Genomic DNA, 25,904 nt, shown 5'->3' with positions numbered 1-25,904 from the left:
GCCCTATTTGCGCTGCCTGTCTTCTGACATAATTTGGTGTCAGGCTGGCTGCGCCTGTGCGGCCGCGGTGCCCGAGATCCCGCCTCGCAGTGTCTTCTGATTGAGTCACACTGCGGGCCTGGGATCCATGGGCATGCGCAGTGCATATCTTCCCCTCGGGCTCTCGCTCATTTCCCTCCGCCTTCTTTAGACTGTGCGCCGTCAGCTGATCCCTAGCATGCCACGGCCGTGACACCGCACAGTCTGAAGAAGAGGGAAGGAGGGGAGTGAGAGTCGAGGTTATGCACTGTGCATGCCCATGGTTCCAAGGCCCGCAGTGGGATTACGTTAGATGAGACTGCGAGGTGGGATCTGGAGCAGCGTGGACGCACAGGCACTGACAGCCTGACACCAAATTATGTCAGAAGACAGGCAGCGCTAATTGGGCATGGCCAAGGGCTAACAGAACAGCGCAGGCTCCGTGACAGCTTAAAACAACGCTGAGGAGGCAGCGCACGGCATCAAGGGGATAGGAATGACAGCTGTGCTGTGTCCCATTACGAAGGAAATTCGCACCTCCGGAACGGTTTAACGGTATAAAGGGACACATTTTTAGTGTTTACTTCGGTGTTTGCAAGGAGCATAATTAAAAGAGCAACCTTTTCCTTTTGCATCCTTAGTGCTGCACAAGATGGCTCTTTCAGCTACAAACGTCTTGGGGGGGGGGTTAAAGGTTTCCTTTCAACTTGCTCCAATCAGGCTTCGGCCTACACTCTGTTCCTCTGCTCCTCCTGCTGTCCCTGGGCTCTAACACCGCCAGTTGGTGCCTGGAAGTGCTGTGTGCACAGTCAACAGTCGCTCCTCTGTTATTGGGGTTCAGTAACGTCAGCTGATCCCCAGCTGTGTGTGCGGCAATACCTCCAATCTGCTCCTCCTGCTGTCCCTGGGCTCTAACACCGCCAGTTGGTGCCTGGAAGTGCTGTGTGCACAGTCAACAGTCGCTCCTCTGTTATTGGGGTTCAGTAACGTCAGCTGATCCCCAGCTGTGTGTGTGGCAATACCTCCAATCTGCTCCTCCTGCTGTCCCTGGGCTCTAACACCGCCAGTTGGTGCCTGGAAGTGCTGTGTGCACAGTCAACAGTCGCTCCTCTGTTATTGGGGTTCAGTAACGTCAGCTGATCCCCAGCTGTGTATCCGGCAATGTGTCATGCGACCGCCACGCTGGCACAACTAAAATGTAAGGGGACCTGTCCCCCCCCCCCCTAGGCGTTTGTTACTGAAAGAGCCACCATGTGCAGCACTAATACTGCACAAGGGAAAGGTCGCTCTTGAAATTATGCTCCTTGCAAACGCTGAACTACACACTCATGTAATGTGTCCCCTCACACCGTCCAACCGTCCCGGAGGTGGGACTTTCCTTTGTAATGTGACGCAGCACAGCCGTCATTGCTACCCCCTTGGCACCGTGCGCTGCCTCCTTAGCGTTGTTTGATTCCGTCATGGACCCTGCGCTGTTATGTTATCCCTTGGCCATGCACAGTTTGCGCTGCCCGTCCTCTGACATCATTTGTTGTCGTCCTGGCTGCGCCTGTGCGTCCACGCTGCCCGAAATCCCACCTCGCAGTGTCGTCTAATGTGATCCCACAGTGGGCCTGGTATCCATGGCCATGCGCAGTGCATATACTAGCCTCTCACTCCCCTTCTTCACGCTTCTTCAGACTAGGCGGCGTCAGCTGATCCCTAATAGCATGCCACGGCCGTGACGCCGCACAGTCTGAAGAAGCAGGAAGGAGGTGAGTGAGAGGCGATGATATGCACTGCGCATGCCCATGGATCCCTGGCCCGCAGTGGGACTACATTAGATGACACTGCAAGGTTGGATCTCGGGCAGCTTGGACGCACAGGCACTGCCAGCCTGACACCTACATGATGTCAGAAGACGGGCACCGCTAACTGTGCATGGCCAAGGGATAACATTACAGCGCGGGCTCCGTGACAGAACCAAACAACGTTGAGGAGGTGGCGCCCGGCACCAAGGGGGTTGGAATGACGGCTGTGCTGTGTCACATTACAAAGGAAAGTCCCACTTCCGGGATGGTTTGACGGTGTGAGGGGACACATTATATGAGTGTGTACTTCAGCGTTTGCAAGGAGCATAATTTTCGGAGCCACCATTTTCCATGTGCAGTATTACTGCTGTACAAGATGGCTCTTTCAGCAACAAATGCCTGGGGGGGGGGGGGGGGAGGTTAAAGGTTCCCTTTCAACTTGCTCCACTGCAGGCTTCGGCCTACACTCTGCTCCTCTTTGATTCCCTGGGTTTCAACACTGTCAGTTGCCACCTGGAAGTGTTGTCTACACAGAAAAAACACTAGGTGATGTGTCAGTGGGGTTCAGCACCGCCAGCTGTTCCCCTGCTGTGTAGTCGGCAACGTGTCCAGCACAAGCCACGCTGGCACAACAGAACAAAAGCTGCCACCAGTGCAGGCTTCGGCCTACACTCTGCCCCTCTCCTCCTCCTGCTGACCCTGGGCTCAAACACCGCTAGTTTTTGCCCGGAAGTGCTAGCTGCACAGAGTAAAACACCAGCCAATGTGTTAGTGGGGTTCAGCAACGCCAGCTGTTCCCCTGCTGTGTAGCCGGCAACGTGACCTGCAAACGCCATGCAGGCACAGTAACTGAAATTAAAGGGAACCTGGCCCAACCCCCCCAGGTGTTTCTATGTATAACAGCCACCTAGTACAGCAGTACTGCTGCATTTGTACAAGGTGGCTGACTTTTTCTCCTTGCCCACGTGGAACTCAACACGTACAAAATGTGTCTCATTGAGACCATTCCACTGTCCCTGAGGTGTGACTTTCCTTTCTAATGATACGCAGCACCCCCCTTGGTAGCGTTTCCCGTCTTTTGTCATCATGGTTAGCTGGCTGCGCCTGTGCATCCGCCCTGCTAGAAACAACGCCCCTCGTTGTCATATTTATTTTGTCAGCGAGGGTGTGGTTTATGGGCACGAGCAGTGCATATGTTCGCCTGTCTTAACTCATCTCCTTCCGCCTTCTTCAGACTGTGCGGCCTCCTGGCCGTGGTAGGCGATAAGGGATCAGCTGAGGCCGCCCAGTCTGGAGCAGGTGTAAGGACATGTGTAAGCGGCAAACCTATTTACTGCACAAGGCCACGAATCCCAGCCACGCAGTGTGATTTTTTGAAAACACACTGTGGGTCTGGGATTCATGTCCATCGCTAACCGCAACGGCCGACATGAAATGAGGTCCGAAGACAGGAAGCGCTCACAGCGCATGGCCAAGGGATCACAATAGCGCAGACTCCTGTACAGCAAATAACAACGCTCAGGAATCTGCGCCCAGTACCTAGGTGCAAATTTTGACACCTGTGCTGCGTCTCCTTAAAAAGACAAGTCACGCCTCCACAACTGTTTGACAGTATAATGGGCTAAATAGTGTACGTGTTTTAGTCAGCGTGTGCAAGGAGCAAAACAAATAGAGCAACCTTTTACTTGTGCAGCATTAATGCTGCACAAGGTGTGGCTCTTGTACCTTGCAACACCTGAGGGGGGGTTAAAGGTAACCTTTGAAATTGGTTCAACTAGGCTTCGGCCTACACTCTGCTCCTCTACTCCTCCTGCTGACCCTGGGCTCAAACACCGCTAGTTTTTGCCCGGACATGCAATCTGCACAGAGAAAAACACCAGCCAATGTGTTAGTGGGGTTCAGCAACGCCAGCTGTTCCCCTGCTGTGTAGCTTGCAACGTGACCTGCAAACGCCACGCAGGCACATGAACTGAAATTGAAGGGAGCCTGCCCCCCACCCCCAGGTGTTTCTATGTATAACAGCCACCTTGTACAGCAGTACTGCTGCATTTGTACAAGGTGGCTGATGTTTTCTCCTTGCCCACGTGGAACTCAACACGTACAAAATGTGTCTCATTAGAGACCAATGCTAATGTCACTGAGGTGTGACTTTCCTTTTTAATGACACGCAGCACCCCCATTGTTAGCGCTGCCCGTCTTCTGACATCATTGGTTGGCTGCCTGTGCCTGTGCGTCCGCCCTGCCCGACACAACGCCCCTCGTTGTCTCATATTTTGGATGCGAGGGTGTTATTGATGGGCATGTGCAGTGCATATGTTCCCCTGTCTTCACTCCCCTCCTTCCGCCTTCTTCTGACTGTGCGGCCTCATGGCCGCGGCATGCGATAAGGGATCAGCTGAGGCCGCCCAGTCTGAAGCAGGTGTAAGGACATGTGTGAGCGGCAAACATATTTAGTGCACCAGGGCACGAATCCCAGCACCGCAGTGTGATTTTTTAAAAACACACTGTGGGTCTGGGATTCATGTCCATCGCTAACCGCAACGGCCAACATGAAATGAGGTCATAAGACAGGAAGCGCTCACAGCGCATGGCCAAAGGATCACAAGAGCGCAGACTCCTGTACAGCAACTAACAACGCTCAGGAAGCTGCGCCCATGCAAAAAGGTGTTGTTTTCGACACCTGTGCTGCTTTTCTTTAAAAAGACAAGTCACGCCTCCACTACTGTTTAACAGTATAATGGGCTAAATAGTGTACGTGTTGCATTCAGCTTGTGCAAGTAGACAAATTAATAGAGCAACCTTTTACTTGTGCAGCATTAATGCTGCAGAAGGAGTGGCTCTTGTACTTTGTAACACCTGAGGGGGGGTTAAAGGTAACCTTTGAAATTGGTTCAACTAGGCTTCGGCCTACACTCTGCTCCTCTCCTCCTCCTGCTGACCCTGGGCTCTAACAACGCTAGTTTTTGCCCGGAAATGCTAGCTGCACAGAGAAAAACACCAGCCAATGTGTTAGTGGGGTTCAGCACCGCCAGCTGTTCCCCCGCTGTGTAGCCGGCATCGTGTCTAGCAAAAGCCACGCTGGCACAACCGACCAAAAGCTGCCACCAGTGCAGGCTTCGGCCTACACTTTGCTCCTCTCCTCCTCCTGCTGACCCTGGGCTCAAACACCGCCAGTTTTTGCCCGGACATGCTAGCTGCACAGAGAAAAACACCAGCCAATGTGTTAGTGGGGTTCAGCAACGCCAGCTGTTCCCCTGCTGTGCAGCTTGCAACGTGACCTGCAAACGCCATGCAGGCACATGAACTGAAATTGAAGGGAGCCTGGCCCCCACCCCCAGGTGTTTCTATGTATAACAGCCACCTTGTACAGCAGTACTGCTGCATTTGTACAAGGTGGCTGATGTTTTCTCCTTGCCCACGTGGAACTCAACACGTACAAAATGTGTCTCTTTGAGACCATTCCACTGTCCCTGAGGTGTGACTTTCCTTTCTAATGATACGCAGCACCCCCCTTGGTAGCGCTTCCCGTCTTCTGACATCATTGGTTGGCTACTTGCGCCTGTTCGTCCGCCCTGCCTGAATAAAATGCTCCACGTTGTCTTAATTATTTTGACTGCGAGGGTGTGATTGATGGGCACGAGCAGTGCATATCTTCGCCTGTCTTAACTCATCTCCTTCCGCCTTCTTCAGACTGTGCAGCCTCATGGCCGCGGCATGCGAGAAGGGATCAGCAGAGGCCGCCCAGTCTGAAGCAGGTGTAAGGACGTGTGTGAGCGGCCAAAATATTTACTGCTCAAGGCCACGAATCCCAGCACCGCAGTGTGGCTTTATGAAAAGACACTGTGGGTCTGGGATTTATGGCCATCGTTAACCGCACCGGCCAACATGAAATGATGTCATAAGATGGGCAGCGCTAACAGGGCATTGCCAAGGGATAACACAAGAGCGCAGACTCCTGTACAGCAAATAACAACGCTCAGGAAGCTGCGCCAAGCACCAAGGCGTTATTTTGGACACCTGTGCTGCGTCTCATCAAAAAACCAAGTCACGCATCCACTACAGTTTGACTGTAGAATGGGGTAAATTGTGTATGTCTTTCATTCAGCGTGTGCAAGTAGACAAATTAATAGAGCAACCTTTCACTTGTACAGCATTAATACTGCACAAGGTGTGTCTCTTGTACTTTGTAACACCTGAGGGGGGGGTTAAAGGTTTCCTTTGAAATTGGTTCAACTAGGCTTCGGCCTACACTCTGCTCCTCTCCTCCTCCTCCTGCTTCAACACGGGCTCTAACATCGCTAGTTTTTGCCCGCAAGTGCTAGCTGCACAGAGAAAAACACCCGCCATTGTGTTAGTGGGGTTCAGCAACGCCAGCTGTTCCCCCAGTGTGTAGCCGGCAAAGTGTCCTGCAAACGCAACGCAGACACAAAGCTGCCTCCAGTGCAGGCTTCGGCCTACACTAATCTCCCCCTGCTTACCCTTTGCTCCAACACCGCTAGTTGGGGCTCTAGGAAGACAATCTTTAATAGGCAAGGCAACGCATCTGGGTTCCAGCACCGCCAGCTGGTTCTCGGCAGTGTTCTTGTCACAGGTACTCCCTCGTGCCAAGCCTGGTTTCAGCACCGTCAGCTGTTTCCGGGTTGTGTCAACTTCACTGAGACGCCTATGCTTGCCCCGTCGTGGTGCGGTCGAGTTAGCCAACTCCAGGGTGCCTCCAGTTTAGGAGCTTCCTATGTGGGCTGCATGAATTGGTAGTCAAGGCTGGTTCTGTAGTGCCAGTAGGCCCAGCTCCCCCTGTAGGACTGTTGGGGTTCGGTAACTGCGGCTGCCTCGCGGCCTAGCTGTTCTCTCCTCTCCTGTGGACCTTCGGGTCCACCACCTGGTTCCAGCACCGTCAGCTGGTTCCGGGCCGAGCCTTTGGCTTAGGTGCCTCCTCCTGGGTATCCGAGTTCCGCCAACGCCAGGCGGTCCTTGGTAGTGCTTTTAAGCGCGGGCACCTACAGCTTAGTAACCGGGTTCCAGCACCGTCAGCTGGTCCTCGGTCGTGCCATTGGCTCTTGCACACTGGGGCAACGCATCCGGGTTCCAGCACCGCCAGCTGGTTCTCGGCAGTGTTCTTGTCACAGGTACTCCCTCGTGCCAAGCCTGGTTTCAGCACCGTCAGCTGTTTCCGGGTTGTGTCAACTTCACTGAGACGCCTATGCTTGCCCCGTCGTGGTGCGGTCGAGTTAGCCAACTCCAGGGTGCCTCCAGTTTAGGAGCTTCCTATGTGGGCTGCATGAATTGGTAGTCAAGGCTGGTTCTGTAGTGCCAGTAGGCCCAGCTCCCCCTGTAGGACTGTTGGGGTTCGGTAACTGCGGCTGCCTCGCAGCCTAGCTGTTCTCTCCTCTCCTGTGGACCATCGGGTCCACCACCTGGTTCCAGCACCGTCAGCTGGTTCCGGGCCGAGCCTTTGGCTTAGGTGCCTCCTCCTGGGTATCCGAGTTCCGCCAACGCCAGGCGGTCATTGGTAGTGCTTTTAAGCGCGGGCACCTACAGCTTAGTAACCGGGTTCCAGCACCGTCAGCTGGTCCTCGGTCGTGCCATTGGCTCTTGCACACTGGGGCAACGCATCTGGGTTCCAGCACCGCCAGCTGGTTCTCAGCAGTGTTCTTGTCACAGGTACTCCCTCGTGCCAAGCCTGGTTTCAGCACCGTCAGCTGTTTCTGGGTTGTGTGAACTTCACTGAGACGCCTATGCTTGCCCCGTCGTGGTGCGGTCGGGTTAGCCAACTCCAGGGTGCCTCCAGTTTAGGAGCTTCCTATGTGGGCTGCGTGAACTGGTAGTCAAGGCTGGTTCTGTAGTGCCAGTAGGCCCAGCTCCCCCTGTAGGACTGTTGGGGTTCGGTAACTGCGGCTGCCTCGCGGCCTAGCTGTTCTCTCCTCTCCAGTGGACCTTCGGGTCCACCACCTGGTTCCAACACCGTCAGCTGGTTCCGGGCCGAGCCTTTGGCTTAGGTGCCTCCTCCTGGGTATCCGAGTTCTGCCAACGCCAGGCGGTCCTTGGTAGTGATTTTAAGCGCGGGCACCTACAGCTTAGTAACCGGGTTCCAGCACCGTCAGCTGGTCCTCGGTCGTGCCATTGGCTCTTGCACACTGGGGCAACGCATCCGGGTTCCAGCACCGCCAGCTGGTTCTCGGCAGTGTTCTTGTCACAGGTACTCCCTCGTGCCAAGCCTGGTTTCAGCACCGTCAGCTGTTTCCGGGTTGTGTCAACTTCACTGAGACGCCTATGCTTGCCCCGTCGTGGTGCGGTCGAGTTAGCCAACTCCAGGGTGCCTCCAGTTTAGGAGCTTCCTATGTGGGCTGCGTGAACTGGTAGTCAAGGCTGGTTCTGTAGTGCCAGTAGGCCCAGCTCCCCCTGTAGGACTGTTGGGGTTCGGTAACTGCGGCTGCCTCGCGGCCTAGCTGTTCTCTCCTCTCCTGTGGACCTTCGGGTCCACCACCTGGTTCCAGCACCGTCAGCTGGTTCCGGGCCGAGCCTTTGGCTTAGGTGCCTCCTCCTGGGTATCCGAGTTCCGCCAACGCCAGGCGGTCCTTGGTAGTGCTTTTAAGCGCGGGCACCTACAGCTTACTAACCGGGTTCCAGCACCGTCAGCTGGTCCTCGGTCGTGCCATTGGCTCTTGCACACTGGGGCAACGCATCCGGGTTCCAGCACCGCCAGCTGGTTCTCGGCAGTGTTCTTGTCACAGGTACTCCCTCGTGCCAAGCCTGGTTTCAGCACCGTCAGCTGTTTCTGGGTTGTGTCAACTTCACTGAGACGCCTATGCTTGCCCCGTCGTGGTGCGGTCGGGTTAGCCAACTCCAGGGTGCCTCCAGTTTAGGAGCTTCCTATGTGGGCTGCGTGAACTGGTAGTCAAGGCTGGTTCTGTAGTGCCAGTAGGCCCAGCTCCCCCTGTAGGACTGTTGGGGTTCGGTAACTGCGGCTGCCTCGCGGCCTAGCTGTTCTCTCCTCTCCAGTGGACCTTCGGGTCCACCACCTGGTTCCAGCACCGTCAGCTGGTTCCGGGCCGAGCCTTTGGCTTAGGTGCCTCCTCCTGGGTATCCGAGTTCTGCCAACGCCAGGCGGTCCTTGGTAGTGCTTTTAAGCGCGGGCACCTACAGCTTAGTAACCGGGTTCCAGCACCGTCAGCTGGTCCTCGGTCGTGCCATTGGCTCTTGCACACTGGGGCAACGCATCCGGGTTCCAGCACCGCCAGCTGGTTCTCGGCAGTGTTCTTGTCACAGGTACTCCCTCGTGCCAAGCCTGGTTTCAGCACCGTCAGCTGTTTCCGGGTTGTGTCAACTTCACTGAGACGCCTATGCTTGCCCCGTCGTGGTGCGGTCGGGTTAGCCAACTCCAGGGTGCCTCCAGTTTAGGAGCTTCCTATGTGGGCTGCGTGAACTGGTAGTCAAGGCTGGTTCTGTAGTGCCAGTAGGCCCAGCTCCCCCTGTAGGACTGTTGGGGTTCGGTAACTGCGGCTGCCTCGCGGCCTAGCTGTTCTCTCCTCTCCTGTGGACCTTCGGGTCCACCACCTGGTTCCAGCACCGTCAGCTGGTTCCGGGCCGAGCCTTTGGCTTAGGTGCCTCCTCCTGGGTATCCGAGTTCCGCCAACGCCAGGCGGTCCTTGGTAGTGCTTTTAAGCGCGGGCACCTACAGCTTAGTAACCGGGTTCCAGCACCGTCAGCTGGTCCTCGGTCGTGCCATTGGCTCTTGCACACTGGGGCAACGCATCCGGGTTCCAGCACCGCCAGCTGGTTCTCGGCAGTGTTCTTGTCACAGGTACTCCCTCGTGCCAAGCCTGGTTTCAGCACCGTCAGCTGTTTCCGGGTTGTGTCAACTTCACTGAGACGCCTATGCTTGCCCCGTCGTGGTGCGGTCGAGTTAGCCAACTCCAGGGTGCCTCCAGTTTAGGAGCTTCCTATGTGGGCTGCGTGAACTGGTAGTCAAGGCTGGTTCTGTAGTGCCAGTAGGCCCAGCTCCCCCTGTAGGACTGTTGGGGTTCGGTAACTGCGGCTGCCTCGCGGCCTAGCTGTTCTCTCCTCTCCTGTGGACCTTCGGGTCCACCACCTGGTTCCAGCACCGTCAGCTGGTTCCGGGCCGAGCCTTTGGCTTAGGTGCCTCCTCCTGGGTATCCGAGTTCCGCCAACGCCAGGCGGTCCTTGGTAGTGCTTTTAAGCGCGGGCACCTACAGCTTAGTAACCGGGTTCCAGCACCGTCAGCTGGTCCTCGGTCGTGCCATTGGCTCTTGCACACTGGGGCAACGCATCCGGGTTCCAGCACCGCCAGCTGGTTCTCGGCAGTGTTCTTGTCACAGGTACTCCCTCGTGCCAAGCCTGGTTTCAGCACCGTCAGCTGTTTCTGGGTTGTGTCAACTTCACTGAGACGCCTATGCTTGCCCCGTCGTGGTGCGGTCGGGTTAGCCAACTCCAGGGTGCCTCCAGTTTAGGAGCTTCCTATGTGGGCTGCGTGAACTGGTAGTCAAGGCTGGTTCTGTAGTGCCAGTAGGCCCAGCTCCCTCTGTAGGACTGTTGGGGTTCGGTAACTGCGGCTGCCTCGCGGCCTAGCTGTTCTCTCCTCTCCTGTGGGCCTTCGGGTCCACCACCTGGTTCCAGCACCGTCAGCTGGTTCTAGGCAGTGTCTTTTGCTCTTGTACCTTCTGCTCCCCATCCTGGTTCCAGTAACGTCAGCTGGTTCCGGGCAGAGCCTTTGGCTTAGGTGCCTCCTTCTGGGTATCCAAGTTCCACCAACGTCAGGTGGTCCTTGGTAGTGCTTTCAGGCACGGGTACCTCCTGCTTAGTAACCGGGTTCCAGTAACGTCAGCTGGTCCTCGGTAGTTCCATTGGCTCTTGTACCTTCTGCTCCCCATCCTGGTTCCAGTAACGTCAGCTGGTTCCGGGCAGAGCCTTTGGCTTAGGTGCCTCCTTCTGGGTATCCGAGTTCCGCCAACGTCAGGCGGTCCTTGGTAGTGCTTTTTAGCACGGGTACCTCCTGCTTAGTAACCGGGTTCCAGTAACGTCAGCTGGTCCTCGGTAGTTCCATAGGCTCTTGAACCTTCGGGTAGCCATCCGAGTTCCAGTTCCATCAGCTGGTTCTTGGCATTTTCTCAGCCTTCTTGTACCTTCTGCTACATTTCCAAGTTTAAGACCCTAAAGTCGACGACCCGGAAGACCACCCCGATGACGACGACGACCACCCGGAAGACCACCCCGATGACGACGACGGAGATGACGACGGTGGAGATGACGACGACGACGGCGGAGACGACGACGGCGGAGATGACGACACTGAAGACGACGACCCTGGAGACGACGACATGGAAGACCGAGAAGCAGAAGAACAAGAGGCTGCAGAACAAAGAGCAGAAGAACATTAAGCATAAGACTTAATATCAGAGCAAAAGATATTATCTAAATTATATGCAGAAGAAGACTAAGCAGTGTATGGGGGTGAGTCCGTTCCTCCTCGTGGTGCCCCTGGATAAAGCCTGATGCTGCAGGCCAAACTGAACGCGGACAAATGTAACTTTTGTGACTGGCAGAACGGAAGGTGTAATCTTCCAACTTTTATAGATAACAACTACGGGAATGCCTGTCACAAATGAGAATATGATGAAGAAGTAGAATAGGAAGAATAATAACAGTGGAATAAAAAGAATATGTAGAATAGGAAGAATAATAATAGTTGAAGAAAATGAATATGAAGAATGTAATAAAAAAAAAAAATAGCTAGAAGATGAAGAAGAAGATGAATTAGGTGAAGAAGTTGATGTCAAAGATGCTGATGATGATGAAGATGAAAGTGTGGGAAAAGGAAAAAAAAGAAGGGGAAGGTCGTGGAATAGTGAAACATCAATATCTGACAAAATAAAAAAAAATTTACATAGTCAATATCTTTTTCAATCCGAACATGCTATTCTATTTGATTGGACTAATCCTCATTGCCTTTAATGTCTCCGCCACCTCCCCCATACATCCTACATTATTCTTAGTTGTTTTCCTTCATGTAGAATGAACCTACAAGGAAAGAAAGGGTTTATTTTAATTCCGATATTTTGGTCCCATTGACTTGCATTGGGATCGGGTATCGGTGATATCCGATATTTTTTGAATATCGGCCGATCCAAACCGATACCGATACTTTCCGATATCGGAAGGTATCGCTCAACACTAATCTACACTGTAACCATCACAGAGATAGCACAGAATTTTTTTGGGGATAAATTGTCATAAATCTAATAAACGTCTAATCTCCTAAGAGAAGAAAGGAAACAAGGAAAGAAAAAAAAATTAACTAACTCGCTTACCGGATTATGATAGTAGAATATAATCATGGAGTGATCTGAAAATGATAAGGGACCACCTATGTGATTATCATAATATAATTATCATAAATATCTCATATTGATCATGATAGTGAGTCCCAGTATCGCATAAAAATTCAAAGCGAAACTTCTTACCATTGGTGTGTGATAATCCCGGAGACCAAGCGCTATGTGGAACGGATAGGGCCCGGTAGAATTGCGCTCTCAAAGGATCAGTGCACGATTTATGATAATTATATTATGATAATCCATGATTATATTCTACTATCATAATCCGGTAAGCGAGTTAGTTAATTTTTTTTCTTTCCTTGTTTCCTTTCTTCTCTTAGGAGATTAGACATTTATTAGATTTATGACAATTTGTCCCAAAAAAATTTCTGTGCTATCTCTGTGATGGTTACAGTGTTATTGTATAACTTAGCATGAGGTCAGTTATTGAAAGGTCACTAGCTATGTATTATTTCTTTATTGAATTTTCTTAAATCACTTTTGGGACTAACGTACAATATTTGTATGTTTTCCTATCTATTTTTGTATATTATATTTTCTGATGTATTGTGTGTCTTTGACGGATATTGATTCTATCATTCGATAATATTTATTTATGTATTCCAGTCTGATGAAGGTCAATGAAAGGACAGAAACATTATTTTGGATTATTCTTCTCAAATAAAACATTTTAAATAGCATTAACTTTTTGACTGCCGGATTTCTTGAACATATATAAATACTAGGATAGGGATGAGGAGCCATGCATACCAGGATAGGGATGAGGAGCCTTGCATTCCAGGATAGGGATGAGGATCCATGCATACCAGGATGGGGATGAGGAGCCATGCATACCAGGATAGGGATGAGGAGCCATGCATACCAGGATAGGGATGAGGAGCCATACATACCAGGATAGGGATGAGGAGCCATGAATACCAGGATAGGGATGAGGAGCCATAAATACCAGGATAGGGATGAGGAGCCATGCATACCAGGATAGGGATGAGGAGCCATGCATACCAGGATAGGGATGAGGAGCCATGCATACCAGGATAGGGATGGGGAGCCATGCATACCAGGATAGGGATGGGGAGCCATGCATACCTGGATAGGGATGGGGAGCCATGCATACCAGGATGGGGATGAGGAGCCATGCATACCAGGATAGGGATGAGGAGCCATGCATACCAGGATAGGGATGAGGAGCCATGAATACCAGGATAGGGATGAGGAGCCATTAATACCAGGATAGGGATGAGGAGCCATGCATACCAGGATAGGGATGAGGAGCCATGCATACCAGGATAGGGATGAGGAGCCATGCATACCAGGATAGGGATGGGAAGTCATGCATACCAGGATACGGATGGGGAGCCATGCATACCTGGATAGGGATGGGGAGCCATGCATACCAGGATAAGGATGAGGAGCCATGCATACCAGGATAGGGATGAGGAGCCATGCATACCAGGATAGGGATGGGGAGCCATGCATACCAGGATAGGGATGGGGAGCCATGCATACCAGGATAGGGATGGGGAGCCATGCATACCAGGATGGGGATGAGGAGCCATGCATACCAGGATAGGGATGAGGAGCCATGCATACCAGGATAGGGATGAGGAGCCATACATACCAGGATAGGGATGAGGAGCCATGAATACCAGGATAGGGATGAGGAGCCATGAATACCAGGATAGGGATGAGGAGCCATGCATACCAGGATAGGGATGAGGAGCCATGCATACCAGGATAGGGATGAGGAGCCATGCATACCAGGATAGGGATGGGAAGTCATGCATACCAGGATACGGATGGGGAGCCATGCATACCTGGATAGGGATGGGGAGCCATGCATACCAGGATAAGGATGAGGAGCCATGCATACCAGGATAGGGATGAGGAGCCATGCATACCAGGATAGGGATGAGGAGGCCATTCAGACCAGGATAGGGATGAGGAGGCCATTCAGACCAGGACAGGATTCACACCAGAAAGTGATGAGGAGACATGCATACCAGGATAGGGATGAGGAGCCATGCATACCAGGATAGGGATGAGGAGCCATGCATACCAGGATAGGGATGAGGAGCCATGCATACCAGGATAGGGATGAGGAGGCCATTCAGACCAGGATGGGGATGAGGAGGCCATTCAGACCAGGACAGGATTCACACAAGATAGGGATGAGGAGCCATGCATACCAGGATAGGGATGGGAAGTCATGCATACCAGGATAGGGATGGGGAGCCATGCATACCTGGATAGGGATGGGGAGCCATGCATACCAGGATAAGGATGAGGAGCCATGCATACCAGGATAGGGATGAGGAGCCATGCATACCAGGATAGGGATGAGGAGGCCATTCAGACCAGGATAGGGATGAGGAGGCCATTCAGACCAGGACAGGATTCACACCAGAAAGTGATGAGGAGACATGCATACCAGGATAGGGATGAGGAGCCATGCATACCAGGATAGGGATGAGGAGCCATGCATACCAGGATAGGGATGAGGAGCCATGCATACCAGGATAGGGATGAGGAGGCCATTCAGACCAGGATGGGGATGAGGAGGCCATTCAGACCAGGACAGGATTCACACAAGATAGGGATGAGGAGGCATGCAAGATCAAAATGGGGATGAGGAGGCCGTGCATACCAGGATGGGATTGAGTGGACAATGCATACCCGGCTTATACTCAAGTCAATACGTTTTCCAGGTCTTCTGTGGTGAAATTAGGTGCCTCGGCTGATACTCGGGTTGGCTTATACACGAGCATATATGGTGTAGCGGCCTGTACTCACTCTACACAATGCTCTTGAGGTAGGCACAGGAGGCGGTTTTCATGCAAAATCCAGGCAAGTGTATTTAACTTCATAAACCACTCCGGGTGGCAGACCAACACAGAGCCTTTTCTGGGACAAAGTGAAAACATACTGAAAGCAAATAGTCCATATGATGATATCGCGGGTCCTTCCGCTCAGGTCAGTGCCTTTAGCAACACATACTGAAGGTGAACTACAAGTAAATAGACCATATAGCCCTGGGGAGGCAGCCTGCTCAGGTCTGTGTCTTTAACAACACAAGCTAGAGATCTCCACACCTTCAGCCAAAGACACTGAATAAGAGACTCGACCTCCATTTTATCTACCAAAGCACGCCCCTGGGGTGGGGATATGTGATCAGTCACAATGACATACATCTCCTCTCAAGGACTCATCCGGCGGCCATCTTACAACGGTAATTATCAGAGCTGTGCTGTGTAGCTCAGCAATTGAGCACTTCCTGCCGCTGCCTGGGTAGGGAAAAGCTTAATGGTGGGGCTGCTGGGTATCACCTCCCCTCACAGAAGAGATACTGATGACCTATTCTGAGGACAGGCTATAACATAAATGACAACCCATTTAATGATTCACAGCTGAGAAAAGTTTGTCTAATCATGAAATAAGAAAACACTGTGTTCCGAATTATTACGCAAATTGGATTTAAGTGTCAAAGATTTAATTGTTTGTTTTTCAAATAAATTCGTGGATGGTATTGTTTCTCAGGGCTCAATGGATCACCAAAATCAATCTTAAACAGGTGATAATTAGTTTTTCAGGTGATTCTAATTAAAGGAAACCGGTCACCCCCCCCAGGCGTTTGAAACTAAAAGAGCCACCTTGTGCAGCAGTAATGCTGCATTCTGACAAGGTGGCTCTTTTAGTTATTGGTGCTGTAAATGCAGAAATAATCCGTTTTGTAATTTGTCCGAAATACCTATCTTCAGTCCTGGAGGCAGACCTTTCCCTCCCTGCTGCAGACGCCTCACAGCCGTCACTCAAGTCTTCTTGGCGCTGCCTCCTCAGCGCTGTTTTGAAATCTGCCGGCGCCTGCTCTCTTTTGTCATGCCTGGGGCAGGCGTAGTGAGTGCTGCCCGTCTGTCCTCATATGCAGTCTCGCTGACTGCGCCTGTGCGGCTGCCCTGCTTGTGAATCCCAGCCCCTCAGTGTCTTATGATTTATTCACACTGCGGGGCTGGGATTCCTGGGCATGCGCACTGCGTGTCTAAGCCACTCACCCAGGTCGCAGTGCACATGCCCAGGAATCCCAGCCCCGCAGTGTGAATAAATCATAAGACACTGAGGGGCTGGGATTCACAAGCAGGGCGGCCGCACAGGCGCAGTCAGCGAGACTGCATATGAGGACAGACGGGCAGCGCTCACTGCGCCTGCCCCAGGCATGACAAAAGAGCGCAGGCGCCAGCAGATTTCAAAACAGAGCTGAGGAGGCGGCGCCCGGCGCCAAGAAGACTTGAGTGACGGCTGTGAGGCGTCTGCAGCAGGGGGGAAAGGCCTGCCTCCAGTACTGAAGAAAGGTAACATAGTAACATAGTTAGTGAGGCCGAAAAAAGACATTTGTCAGAGGACACACCTGTACTAGTGAAAGCAGGCAACTTCCGCAAGTAATCAAGTTAATTTTGTCCTGGGCGTCGCACTTTCAGTACAGCAGGCGGGCACCTTCATAATGCTTTTAACATTATCTGACCTCACAGATTCCCTTCAAGGACTCCCTCACACGAGCGTATAACACAGCTGAGACACATGCGATAAAACACTGCATAGCATACAGACCAGTGTTATTCTACGGGACAGATCCCATCTGCGACTATTTTCTCATGTTGATTCGGCAAGAAAGAACAAATCGCAGCGTGCATGCGAGAATCGGATCGCACTCATTAATACAAGTCTGTGGGTGTGTCCGACTGCAGTGCAATTACTGTGGATGCCGGCAATGGAGGAGATGGAGAAATTACTTTCTCCGTCTCCTCCTCACCTGTGCTGCAATCCTCTCATGCTAAAGAACCGGAGCACAGAGACTCGGCTCACACTTGCAGCAGAGCAGGAGCCAAGGGTCATTAGTATAATGCATCCCATGGTCTTGCATAGTATGCTATACGCTAGTGGGACCCCGGCCTTAGTGGGCATTTGTATAGAGCCGAGGCCATGCCCAATCTAGTGTATGCAGTGAGGCCATGCACACTGGCCTGGAGTATGTATAACGCAAACATACCTTCTGTTCCCGACTCAGAAACCAGCAAATCCTCGCAGTGCACTGTGCGTCAGCTGGGGGAACTCATAAGTCTGCAATCACACGGAGTGACTGCAGACTTATCCAACTGGTTCAGACACCCGTTTAACTTTTTTATTTTTCCATCATTCTGTGGGATGAGTTATAACTTTACCATACAAGCTTTTGCAAAACGAAAAAAAAAAAAAATTAAAGTGGAGTTAAACTGTGAAATCTCAAGACCTCCATAATTCTGCCATTCTTTTTTGAGCTTTGTTTTTACAGTGTTCATTGAGCGGTAAAAATGACTTGCCAGCATGAATCTTCAGGTCAATACGATTATGGCAAAACCAAACTTATACGTTTCTATTTTTATTTTAGTGGTTAAAATAAAGAAGAAAATCATATAATAACAATAATAATAATAATAATAATGATATTAATACTGTTTTGAATCTCCATTTTTTGACACACGTTTTTTTTTTTTCCCCAATGATGGAGCCTGGAAGAGGTCATTTATATAAAGTGATAACAGATGATTTCTCAGGAACAACACAGCTGATACGAGACACCCGGGTAGAACATTTTTTAAGCTTTCTATAGCCTGTATGCCCATATTAATAGTTTAGATAGGTCAAATGTGGTGACAGATTCCCTATAAAGCATAATTATTATTATTATATAACTTTTATACAACAGTTCATAAAATATTTGAAAAATAATACATTTTATAAAAGGGAACGTATAAAGATGGGGTCTCTGATTGTCTGTGACATCACAAAAGGAAGAGCGCACCCTCTTCACAAGCTTGGAGGCAAACATTCCCTTTATTAAGACCGACTCACCATTTGTGACAACCGGTGTTCGGTCTAGAAACTTCTTACGGAACATGCCATGATGGAGGCAAACATTCCGCTAATTCTGCATGCAGGGCCGCAGCACGAAATGTAACAATCTCTTTGGGCCCTGCAGCATCAAATTAAAGAGCACAACTGAGGAAATCTACTATATAATTGTCTAAGGGTCACTTCCATCTTTCTGTCTGTCCTTTTGTCTGTCACGGATATTCATTGGTCGTGGCCTCTGTCTGTCATGGAATCCAAGTCACTGATTGGTCTCGCCAGCTACCTGTCATGGCTGCCGTGACCAATCAGCGACGGCCACAGTCCGATTAGTCCCTCCCTACTCCCCTGCAGTCGGCGCCCGCTCCATACTCCCCGCAGTCACCGCTCACACAGGGTTAATGCCAGCGGTAATGGACCGCGTTATGCCACGGGTAACTCATTCCGTTACCGCCGCTATTAACCCTGTGTGACCAAGTTTTTACTATTGATGCTGCCTATTGCCCAGTCACGTAGTATATTGCCCAGTCACGTAAAATATTGCCCAGCGACGTAGTATATTGCCCAGCGACGTAGTATATTGGCCAGCCACGTAGTATATTGGCCAGCCACGTAGTGTATTGGCCAGCCACGTAGTGTATTGCCCAGCCACGTAGTGTATTGCCCAGCCACGTAGTGTATTGCCCAGCCACGTAGTGTATTGCCCAGCCACGTAGTGTATTGCCCAGCCACGTAGTGTATTGCCCAGCCACGTAGTGTATTGCCCAGCCACGTAGTGTATTGCCCAGCCACGTAGTGTATTGCCCAGCCACGTAGTGTATTGCCCAGCCACGTAGTGTATTGCCCAGCCACGTAGTGTATTGCCCAGCCACGTAGTGTATTGCCCAGCCACGTAGTGTATTGCCCAGCCACGTAGTGTATTGCCCAGCCACGTAGTCACGGCAGGTCGTTCTCGCGCAGGCACTGTGATGACGTCGCGGTCACATGACCGTGACGTCAAGGCAGGTCCTTCTCGCGCAGGGCCTGTGATGACGTCGCGGTCACGAGACCGCTACGTCATCATCTCGCGACACCGCAATGCACTCTTCAGACCGGAGAGCACGAGGAGCATCTGTAACCGGCCGCTTCGATCCGGAGGCTCCGGATTGTGAGTATGTAACTATTTATTTTAATTCTTTTTTTTTTTTTTTTTAACAGGGATATGGTGCATACTACGTGACTGGGCAATGTACTACGTGACTGGGCAATATACTACGTGGCTCTGTGCTGTATACTACGTGACTGGGCAATATACTACTTGGCTCTGTGCTGTATACTACGTGACTGGGCAATATACTACGTGGCAATGTGCTGTATACTACGTGACTGGGCAATATACTACGTGGCTGGGCAATATACTACGTGGCTCTGTGCTGTATACTATGTGACTGGGCAATATACTACGTGGCTCTGTGCTGTATACTATGTGACTGGGCAATATACTACGTGGCTCTGTGCTGTAGACTATGTGACTGGGCAATATACTACGTGGCTCTGTGCTGTATACTACGTGACTGGGCAATATACTACGTGGCTCTGTGCTGTATACTACGTGACTGGGCAATATACTACGTGGCTGGGCAATATACTACGTGGTTAGACAATATACTAAGTGGACATGCATATTCTAGAATACCCGATGCGTTATAATCGGGCCACCATCTACTATATAATTGTCTAAGGGTCACTTCCGTCTTTCTGTCTGTCACGGATATTCATTGGTCGCGGCCTCTGTCTGTCATGGAAATCCAAGTCACTGATTGGTTGCGGCAAAACAGCCACGACCAATCAGCGACGGGCACAGTCCGGCGGCAACATGGCCGCTCCTTCCTCCTCGCAGTCAGTGCCCCCTCCATACTCCCCTCCAGTCAGTGCTCACACAGGGTTAATGGCAGCGTTAACCGACTGCGCTATGCTGCGGTGTAACGCACTCGGTTAACGCTGCTATTAACCCTGTGTGACCAACGTTTTACTATTGATGCTGCCTATGCATCAATAGTAAAAAGATCTAATGTTAAAAATAATTTAAAAAATAAAAGATCGATATATACTCATCGTCCGTCAGCCCCTCAGATCCACAACAGGCCTTTCCCGCTCGCGACGATCCGGTAAAGGGTCCATGCTGCGATCTCGCGAGACCGCTACGTCATCATCTCGCGAGACCGCAATGCACTCGAGACCGGAGCGCGCGAGGAGAGTCGGTAACCGCTTCGCTTGGATCTGGGGGCTCCGGAAGGTAAGTATACAACTATTATTTATTTAAACTTTTTTTTTTTAACAGGGATATGATGCCCACATTGCTATATACTACGTGGGCTGGGCAATATACTACGTGGGCTGGGCAATATACTACAGGGGCTGGGCAATATACTACATGGGCTGTGCTATATACTACGTGACTGGGCAACGTGGCTGGGCAATATACTACATACTACGTGGCTGGGCAATATACTACGTGACTGGGCAACATACTACGTGACTGGGCAACATACTACGTGACTGGGCAACATACTACGTGACTGGGCAACATACTACGTGACTGGGCAACATACTACGTGGCTGGGTAATATACTATGTGGCTGTGCTATTTACTACGTGGACATGCATATTCTAGAATACCCAATGCGTTAGAATCGGGCCACCATCTAGTAAGACTATATATGGCTAGTTACACAGTTGTGTATTATAATAGTTATTAATTCTACAAAACAAAGGGCTTCATTTATTAGGACGTGTAGGGAGCCTCAGCAGTCTTTAGTGGAATGTGGAAAGTTTTCTGCTCCTTTTCATGGCAATGTCAAGTTAACACTCAATATTTCTTTCTAAAATATATCATTTTTTCTAACTAAACAGATCAATTTAGAGACTTTAGAGAGAATCTACGCACATAAACGGATTGCTTAACTAGCATTGTTGAAGTAGTTTTACAATCCATTAATGGGGGCCTCCATTTTTATTTGATGGGACCTCTTTTCCATGTATGCCTCTAGTCTGATTTCATTCAATGATGGGGGAAATAATGAAATGTCTTACCAGTAGGTAGAACTTGCCATCTTGTCCTTGAACACAAAACCTGAAGGTGCTTCTGGAGGTAGATAACTCCATCATAAGCTGGACAATTACGCTTTCCACAAACTGCTTCCTATAGAAATAATGATCAGTCTTCACAGTGTGTAGCCATGTTAAGTATCATTGGAAAGACAGGCAAGTTAATGGTAAGTGGCCATTAGGCGGAAGTAAAGCCTCTACGTTATCAATTCTCTGCATCTGCTGTCAGCACCCGAATGCATATAATGGAATCCTTGCATGCTCGAAAGAGGTAGCAGATAACGACAAGACCCACATTTAATATTTTGTTCTTGTAACAAAAACAAATATTCTCTTTTATTTAAGACAAATTATTCAACGTCAAAAACCAAAGCAGATACATCCATCTTCACTCCAACAAACTTCATACTTGCCCTACATTAACAGGACATGCTGTCTGTGCCCGTGAGGGCTGCAACATAACAGCAGTTACCAAACCTGCTCCTGCATATTGAGGACGTGTTTAAAGGTTATTTACTCAGATCAAAATAAACAATTTACAAGTTACTCAAATGGGTTTCCAATATACCAATAAGAGCAAAAGTCATTTACCATACAAAAATACAGTAAGTCGTATACATAGCAAGCCAACAGGTCACAGCTTTTATTCACTGATCATAGCAAGCGAACACAGCTTTCATTGTGCAAGCAAACAGGTCACAGCTTTCATGGTCTGTGCAAGCATACAGGTCACAGCTTTCATTGTCTGTGCAAGCAAACAAGTCACAGCTTTCATTGTCTGTGCAAGCATACAGGTCACAGCTTTCATTGTCTGTGCAAGCATACAGGTCACAGCTTTCATTGTCTGTTCAGAGCAAGAGAACAGGTCACAGCTTTCATTGTCTGTGCAAGCAAACAAGTCACAGCTTTCATTGTCTGTGCAAGCATACAGGTCACAGCTTTCATTGTCTGTGCAAGCATACAGGTCACAGCTTTCATTGTCTGTGCAAGCATACAGGTCACAGCTTTCATTGTCTGTGCAAGCAAACAGGTCACAGCTTTCATTGTCTATTCATAGCAAGCAAACAGGTCACAGCTTTCATTGTCTATTCATAGCAAGCAAACAGGTCACAGCTTTCATTGACAGTTCATAGCAAGCAAGCAACCAGGTCACAGCTTTAAGTCACTGATCACAGCAAGTGAACAGGTCACAGCTTTCATTCATTGCTCACAGCTTTCATTGTCTGTGCAAGCAAACAGGTCACAGCTTGCATTGTCTGTGCAAGCAAACAGGTCACAGCTTGCATTGTCTGTGCAAGCAAACCGGTCACAGCTTTCATTGTCTGTTCAGAGCAAGAGAACAGGTCACAGCTTTTATTCATTGTTCACAGCAAGCGAACAGGTCACAGCTTTCATTGTCTGTGCAAGCAAACAGGTCGCAGCTTTCATTGTCTGTGCAAGCAAACAGGTCACAGCTTTCATTGTCTGTGCAAGCATACAGGTCACAGCTTTCATTGACAGTTCATAGCAAGCAAGCAAACAGGTCACAGCTTTCATTCATTGCTCACAGCTTTCATTGTTTGTGCAAGCAAACAGGTCACAGCTTTCATTGTCTATTCATAGCAAGCAAACAGGTCACAGCTTTCATTGTCTGTGCAAGCAAACAGGTCACAGCTTGCATTGTCTGTGCAAGCAAACAGGTCACAACTTGCATTGTCTGTGCAAGCAAACAGGTCACAGCTTTCATTGTCTATTCATAGCAAGCAAACAGGTCACAGCTTTCATTGACAGTTCATAGCAAGCAAGCAAACAGGTCACAGCTTTCATTCATTGCTCACAGCTTTCATTGTTTGTGCAAGCAAACAGGTCACAGCTTTCATTGTCTATTCATAGCAAGCAAACAGGTCACAGCTTTAATTGTCTGTGCAAGCAAACAGGTCACAGCTTGCATTGTCTGTGCAAGCAAACAGGTCACAGCTTGCATTGTCTGTGCAAGCAAACAGGTCACAGCTTTCATTGTCTGTGCAAGCATACAGGTCACAGCTTTCATTGTCTTTGCAAGCAAACAGGTCACAGCTTTCATTGTCTGTGCAAGAATACAGGTCACAGCTTTCATTGTCTGTGCAAGCAAACAGGTCACAGCTTTCATTGTCTGTGCAAGCATACAGGTCACAGCTTTCATTGTCTATTCATAGCAAGCAAACAGGTCACAGCTTTCATTCATTGCTCACAGCTTTCATTGTTTGTGCAAGCAAACAGGTCACAGCTTTCATTGTCTATTCATAGCAAGCAAACAGGTCACAGCTTTCATTGTCTGTGCAAGCAAACAGGTCACAGCTTGCATTGTCTGTGCAAGCAAACAGGTCACAGCTTGCATTGTCTGTGCAAGCAAACAGGTCACAGCTTTCATTGTCTATTCATAGCAAGCAAACAGGTCACAGCTTTCATTGTCTATTCATAGCAAGCAAACAGGTCACAGCTTTTATTGTCTGTGCAAGCAAACAGGTCACAGCTTTCATTGTCTGTGCAAGCATACAGGTCACAGCTTTCATTGTCTGTGCAAGCATACAGGTCACAGCTTTCATTGTCTGTGCAAGCAAACAGGTCAAAGCTTTCATTGTCTGTGCAAGCAAACAGGTCACAGCTTGCATTGTCTGTGCAAGCAAACAGGTCACAGCTTTCATTGTCTGTGCAAGCATACAGGTCACAGCTTTCATTGTCTGTGCAAGCAAACAGGTCACAGCTTTCATTGTCTGTGCAAGAATACAGGTCACAGCTTTCATTGTCTGTGCAAGCATACAGGTCACAGCTTTCATTGTCTGTGCAAGCAAACAGGTCACAGCTTTCATTGTCTATTCATAGCAAGCAAACAGGTCACAGCTTTCATTGTCTATTCATAGCAAGCAAACAGGTCACAGCTTTTATTGTCTGTGCAAGCAAACAGGTCAAAGCTTTCATTGTCTGTGCAAGCATACAGGTCACAGCTTTCATTGTCTATTCATAGCAAGCAAACAGGTCACAGCTTTCATTCATTGCTCACAGCTTTCATTGTTTGTGCAAGCAAACAGGTCACAGCTTTCATTGTCTGTGCAAGCATACAGGTCACAGCTTTCATTGTCTATTCATAGCAAGCAAACAGGTCACAGCTTTCATTCATTGCTCACAGCTTTCATTGTCTGTGCAAGCAAACAGGTCACAGCTTTCATTGTCTGTGCAAGCATACAGGTCACAGCTTTTATTGTCTGTGCAAGCAAGCAGGTCACAGCTTTCATTGTCTGTGCAAGCAAACAGGTCACAGCTTTCATTGTCTATTCATAGCAAGCAAACAGGTCACAGCTTTCATTCATTGCTCACAGCTTTCATTGTTTGTGCAAGAATACAGGTCACAGCTTTCACTGTCTATTCATAGCAAGCAAACAGGTCACAGCTTTCATTGTCTGTGCAAGCAAACAGGTCACAGCTTTCATTGACAGTTCATAGCAAGCAAGCAAACAGGTCACAGCTTTCATTCATTGCTCACAGCTTTCATTGTTTGTGCAAGCAAACAGGTCACAGCTTTCATTGTCTATTCATAGCAAGCAAACAGGTCACAGCTTTCATTGTCTGTGCAAGCAAACAGGTCACAGCTTGCATTGTCTGTGCAAGCAAACAGGTCACAGCTTGCATTGTCTGTGCAAGCAAACAGGTCACAGCTTTCATTGTCTGTGCAAGCATACAGGTCACAACTTTCATTGTCTGTGCAAGCATACAGGTCACAGCTTTCATTGTCTGTGCAAGCAAACAGGTCACAGCTTTCATTGTCTGTGCAAGCAAACAGGTCACAGCTTTCATTGTCTATTCATAGCAAGCAAACAGGTCACAGCTTTCATTGTCTATTCATAGCAAGCAAACAGGTCACAGCTTTCATTCATTGCTCACAGCTTTCATTGTTTGTGCAAGCAAACAGGTCACAGCTTTCATTGTCTATTCATAGCAAGCAAACAGGTCACAGCTTTCATTGTCTGTGCAAACAAACAGGTCACAGCTTGCATTGTCTGTGCAAGCAAACAGGTCACAGCTTGCATTGTCTGTGCAAGCAAACAGGTCACAGCTTTCATTGTCTGTGCAAGCATACAGGTCACAGCTTTCATTGTCTATTCATAGCAAGCAAACAGGTCACAGCTTTCATTGACAGTTCATAGCAAGCAAGCAAACAGGTCACAGCTTTCATTCATTGCTCACAGCTTTCATTGTTTGTGCAAGCAAACAGGTCACAGCTTTCATTGTCTATTCATAGCAAGCAAACAGGTCACAGCTTGCATTGTCTGTGCAAGCAAACAGGTCACAGCTTTCATTGTCTGTGCAAGCAAACCGGTCACAGCTTTCATTGTCTGTTCAGAGCAAGAGAACAGGTCACAGCTTTCATTGTCTGTGCAAGCAAACAAGTCACAGCTTTCATTGTCTGTGCAAGCAAACAGGTCACAGCTTTCATTGTCTGTGCAAGCAAACAGGTCACAGCTTTCATTGTCTGTTCAGAGCAAGAGAACAGGTCACAGCTTTTATTCATTGTTCACAGCAAGTGAACAGGTCACAGCTTTCATTGTCTGTGCAAGCAAACAGGTCACAGCTTTCATTGTCTGTGCAAGCAAACAGGTCACAGCTTTCATTGTCTGTTCAGAGCAAGAGAACAGGTCACAGCTTTTATTCATTGTTCACAGCAAGCAAACAGGTCACATCTTTTATTAACTGTCCATAGCAAGGAAACAGGCTATCAATAAAGGCTGTGACCTAAGTCACTGCTCATATTCATTGTTCATAGCTA

General features: G+C 49.5%; 1 protein-coding gene across 1 annotated transcript in view; it reads right to left on the bottom strand.

Moving 5' to 3' along the window:
- The window catches only part of UBE3D (ubiquitin protein ligase E3D), a 350,228-nt gene that overhangs the window by 241,214 nt on the left and 83,110 nt on the right, over positions 1–25,904 (bottom strand). The window contains exon 7 of the mRNA XM_069726444.1: positions 21,110–21,218. Coding sequence (XP_069582545.1) covers positions 21,110–21,218 — 109 coding nt within the window. The remainder of the gene's footprint in view (positions 1–21,109; positions 21,219–25,904) is intronic.

This window comes from Ranitomeya imitator, chromosome 5, assembly GCF_032444005.1.
Source record: "Ranitomeya imitator isolate aRanImi1 chromosome 5, aRanImi1.pri, whole genome shotgun sequence".
Classification (NCBI taxonomy): Eukaryota; Metazoa; Chordata; class Amphibia; order Anura; family Dendrobatidae; genus Ranitomeya; species Ranitomeya imitator.
This window is presented reverse-complemented; position numbering and strand designations above follow the sequence as displayed.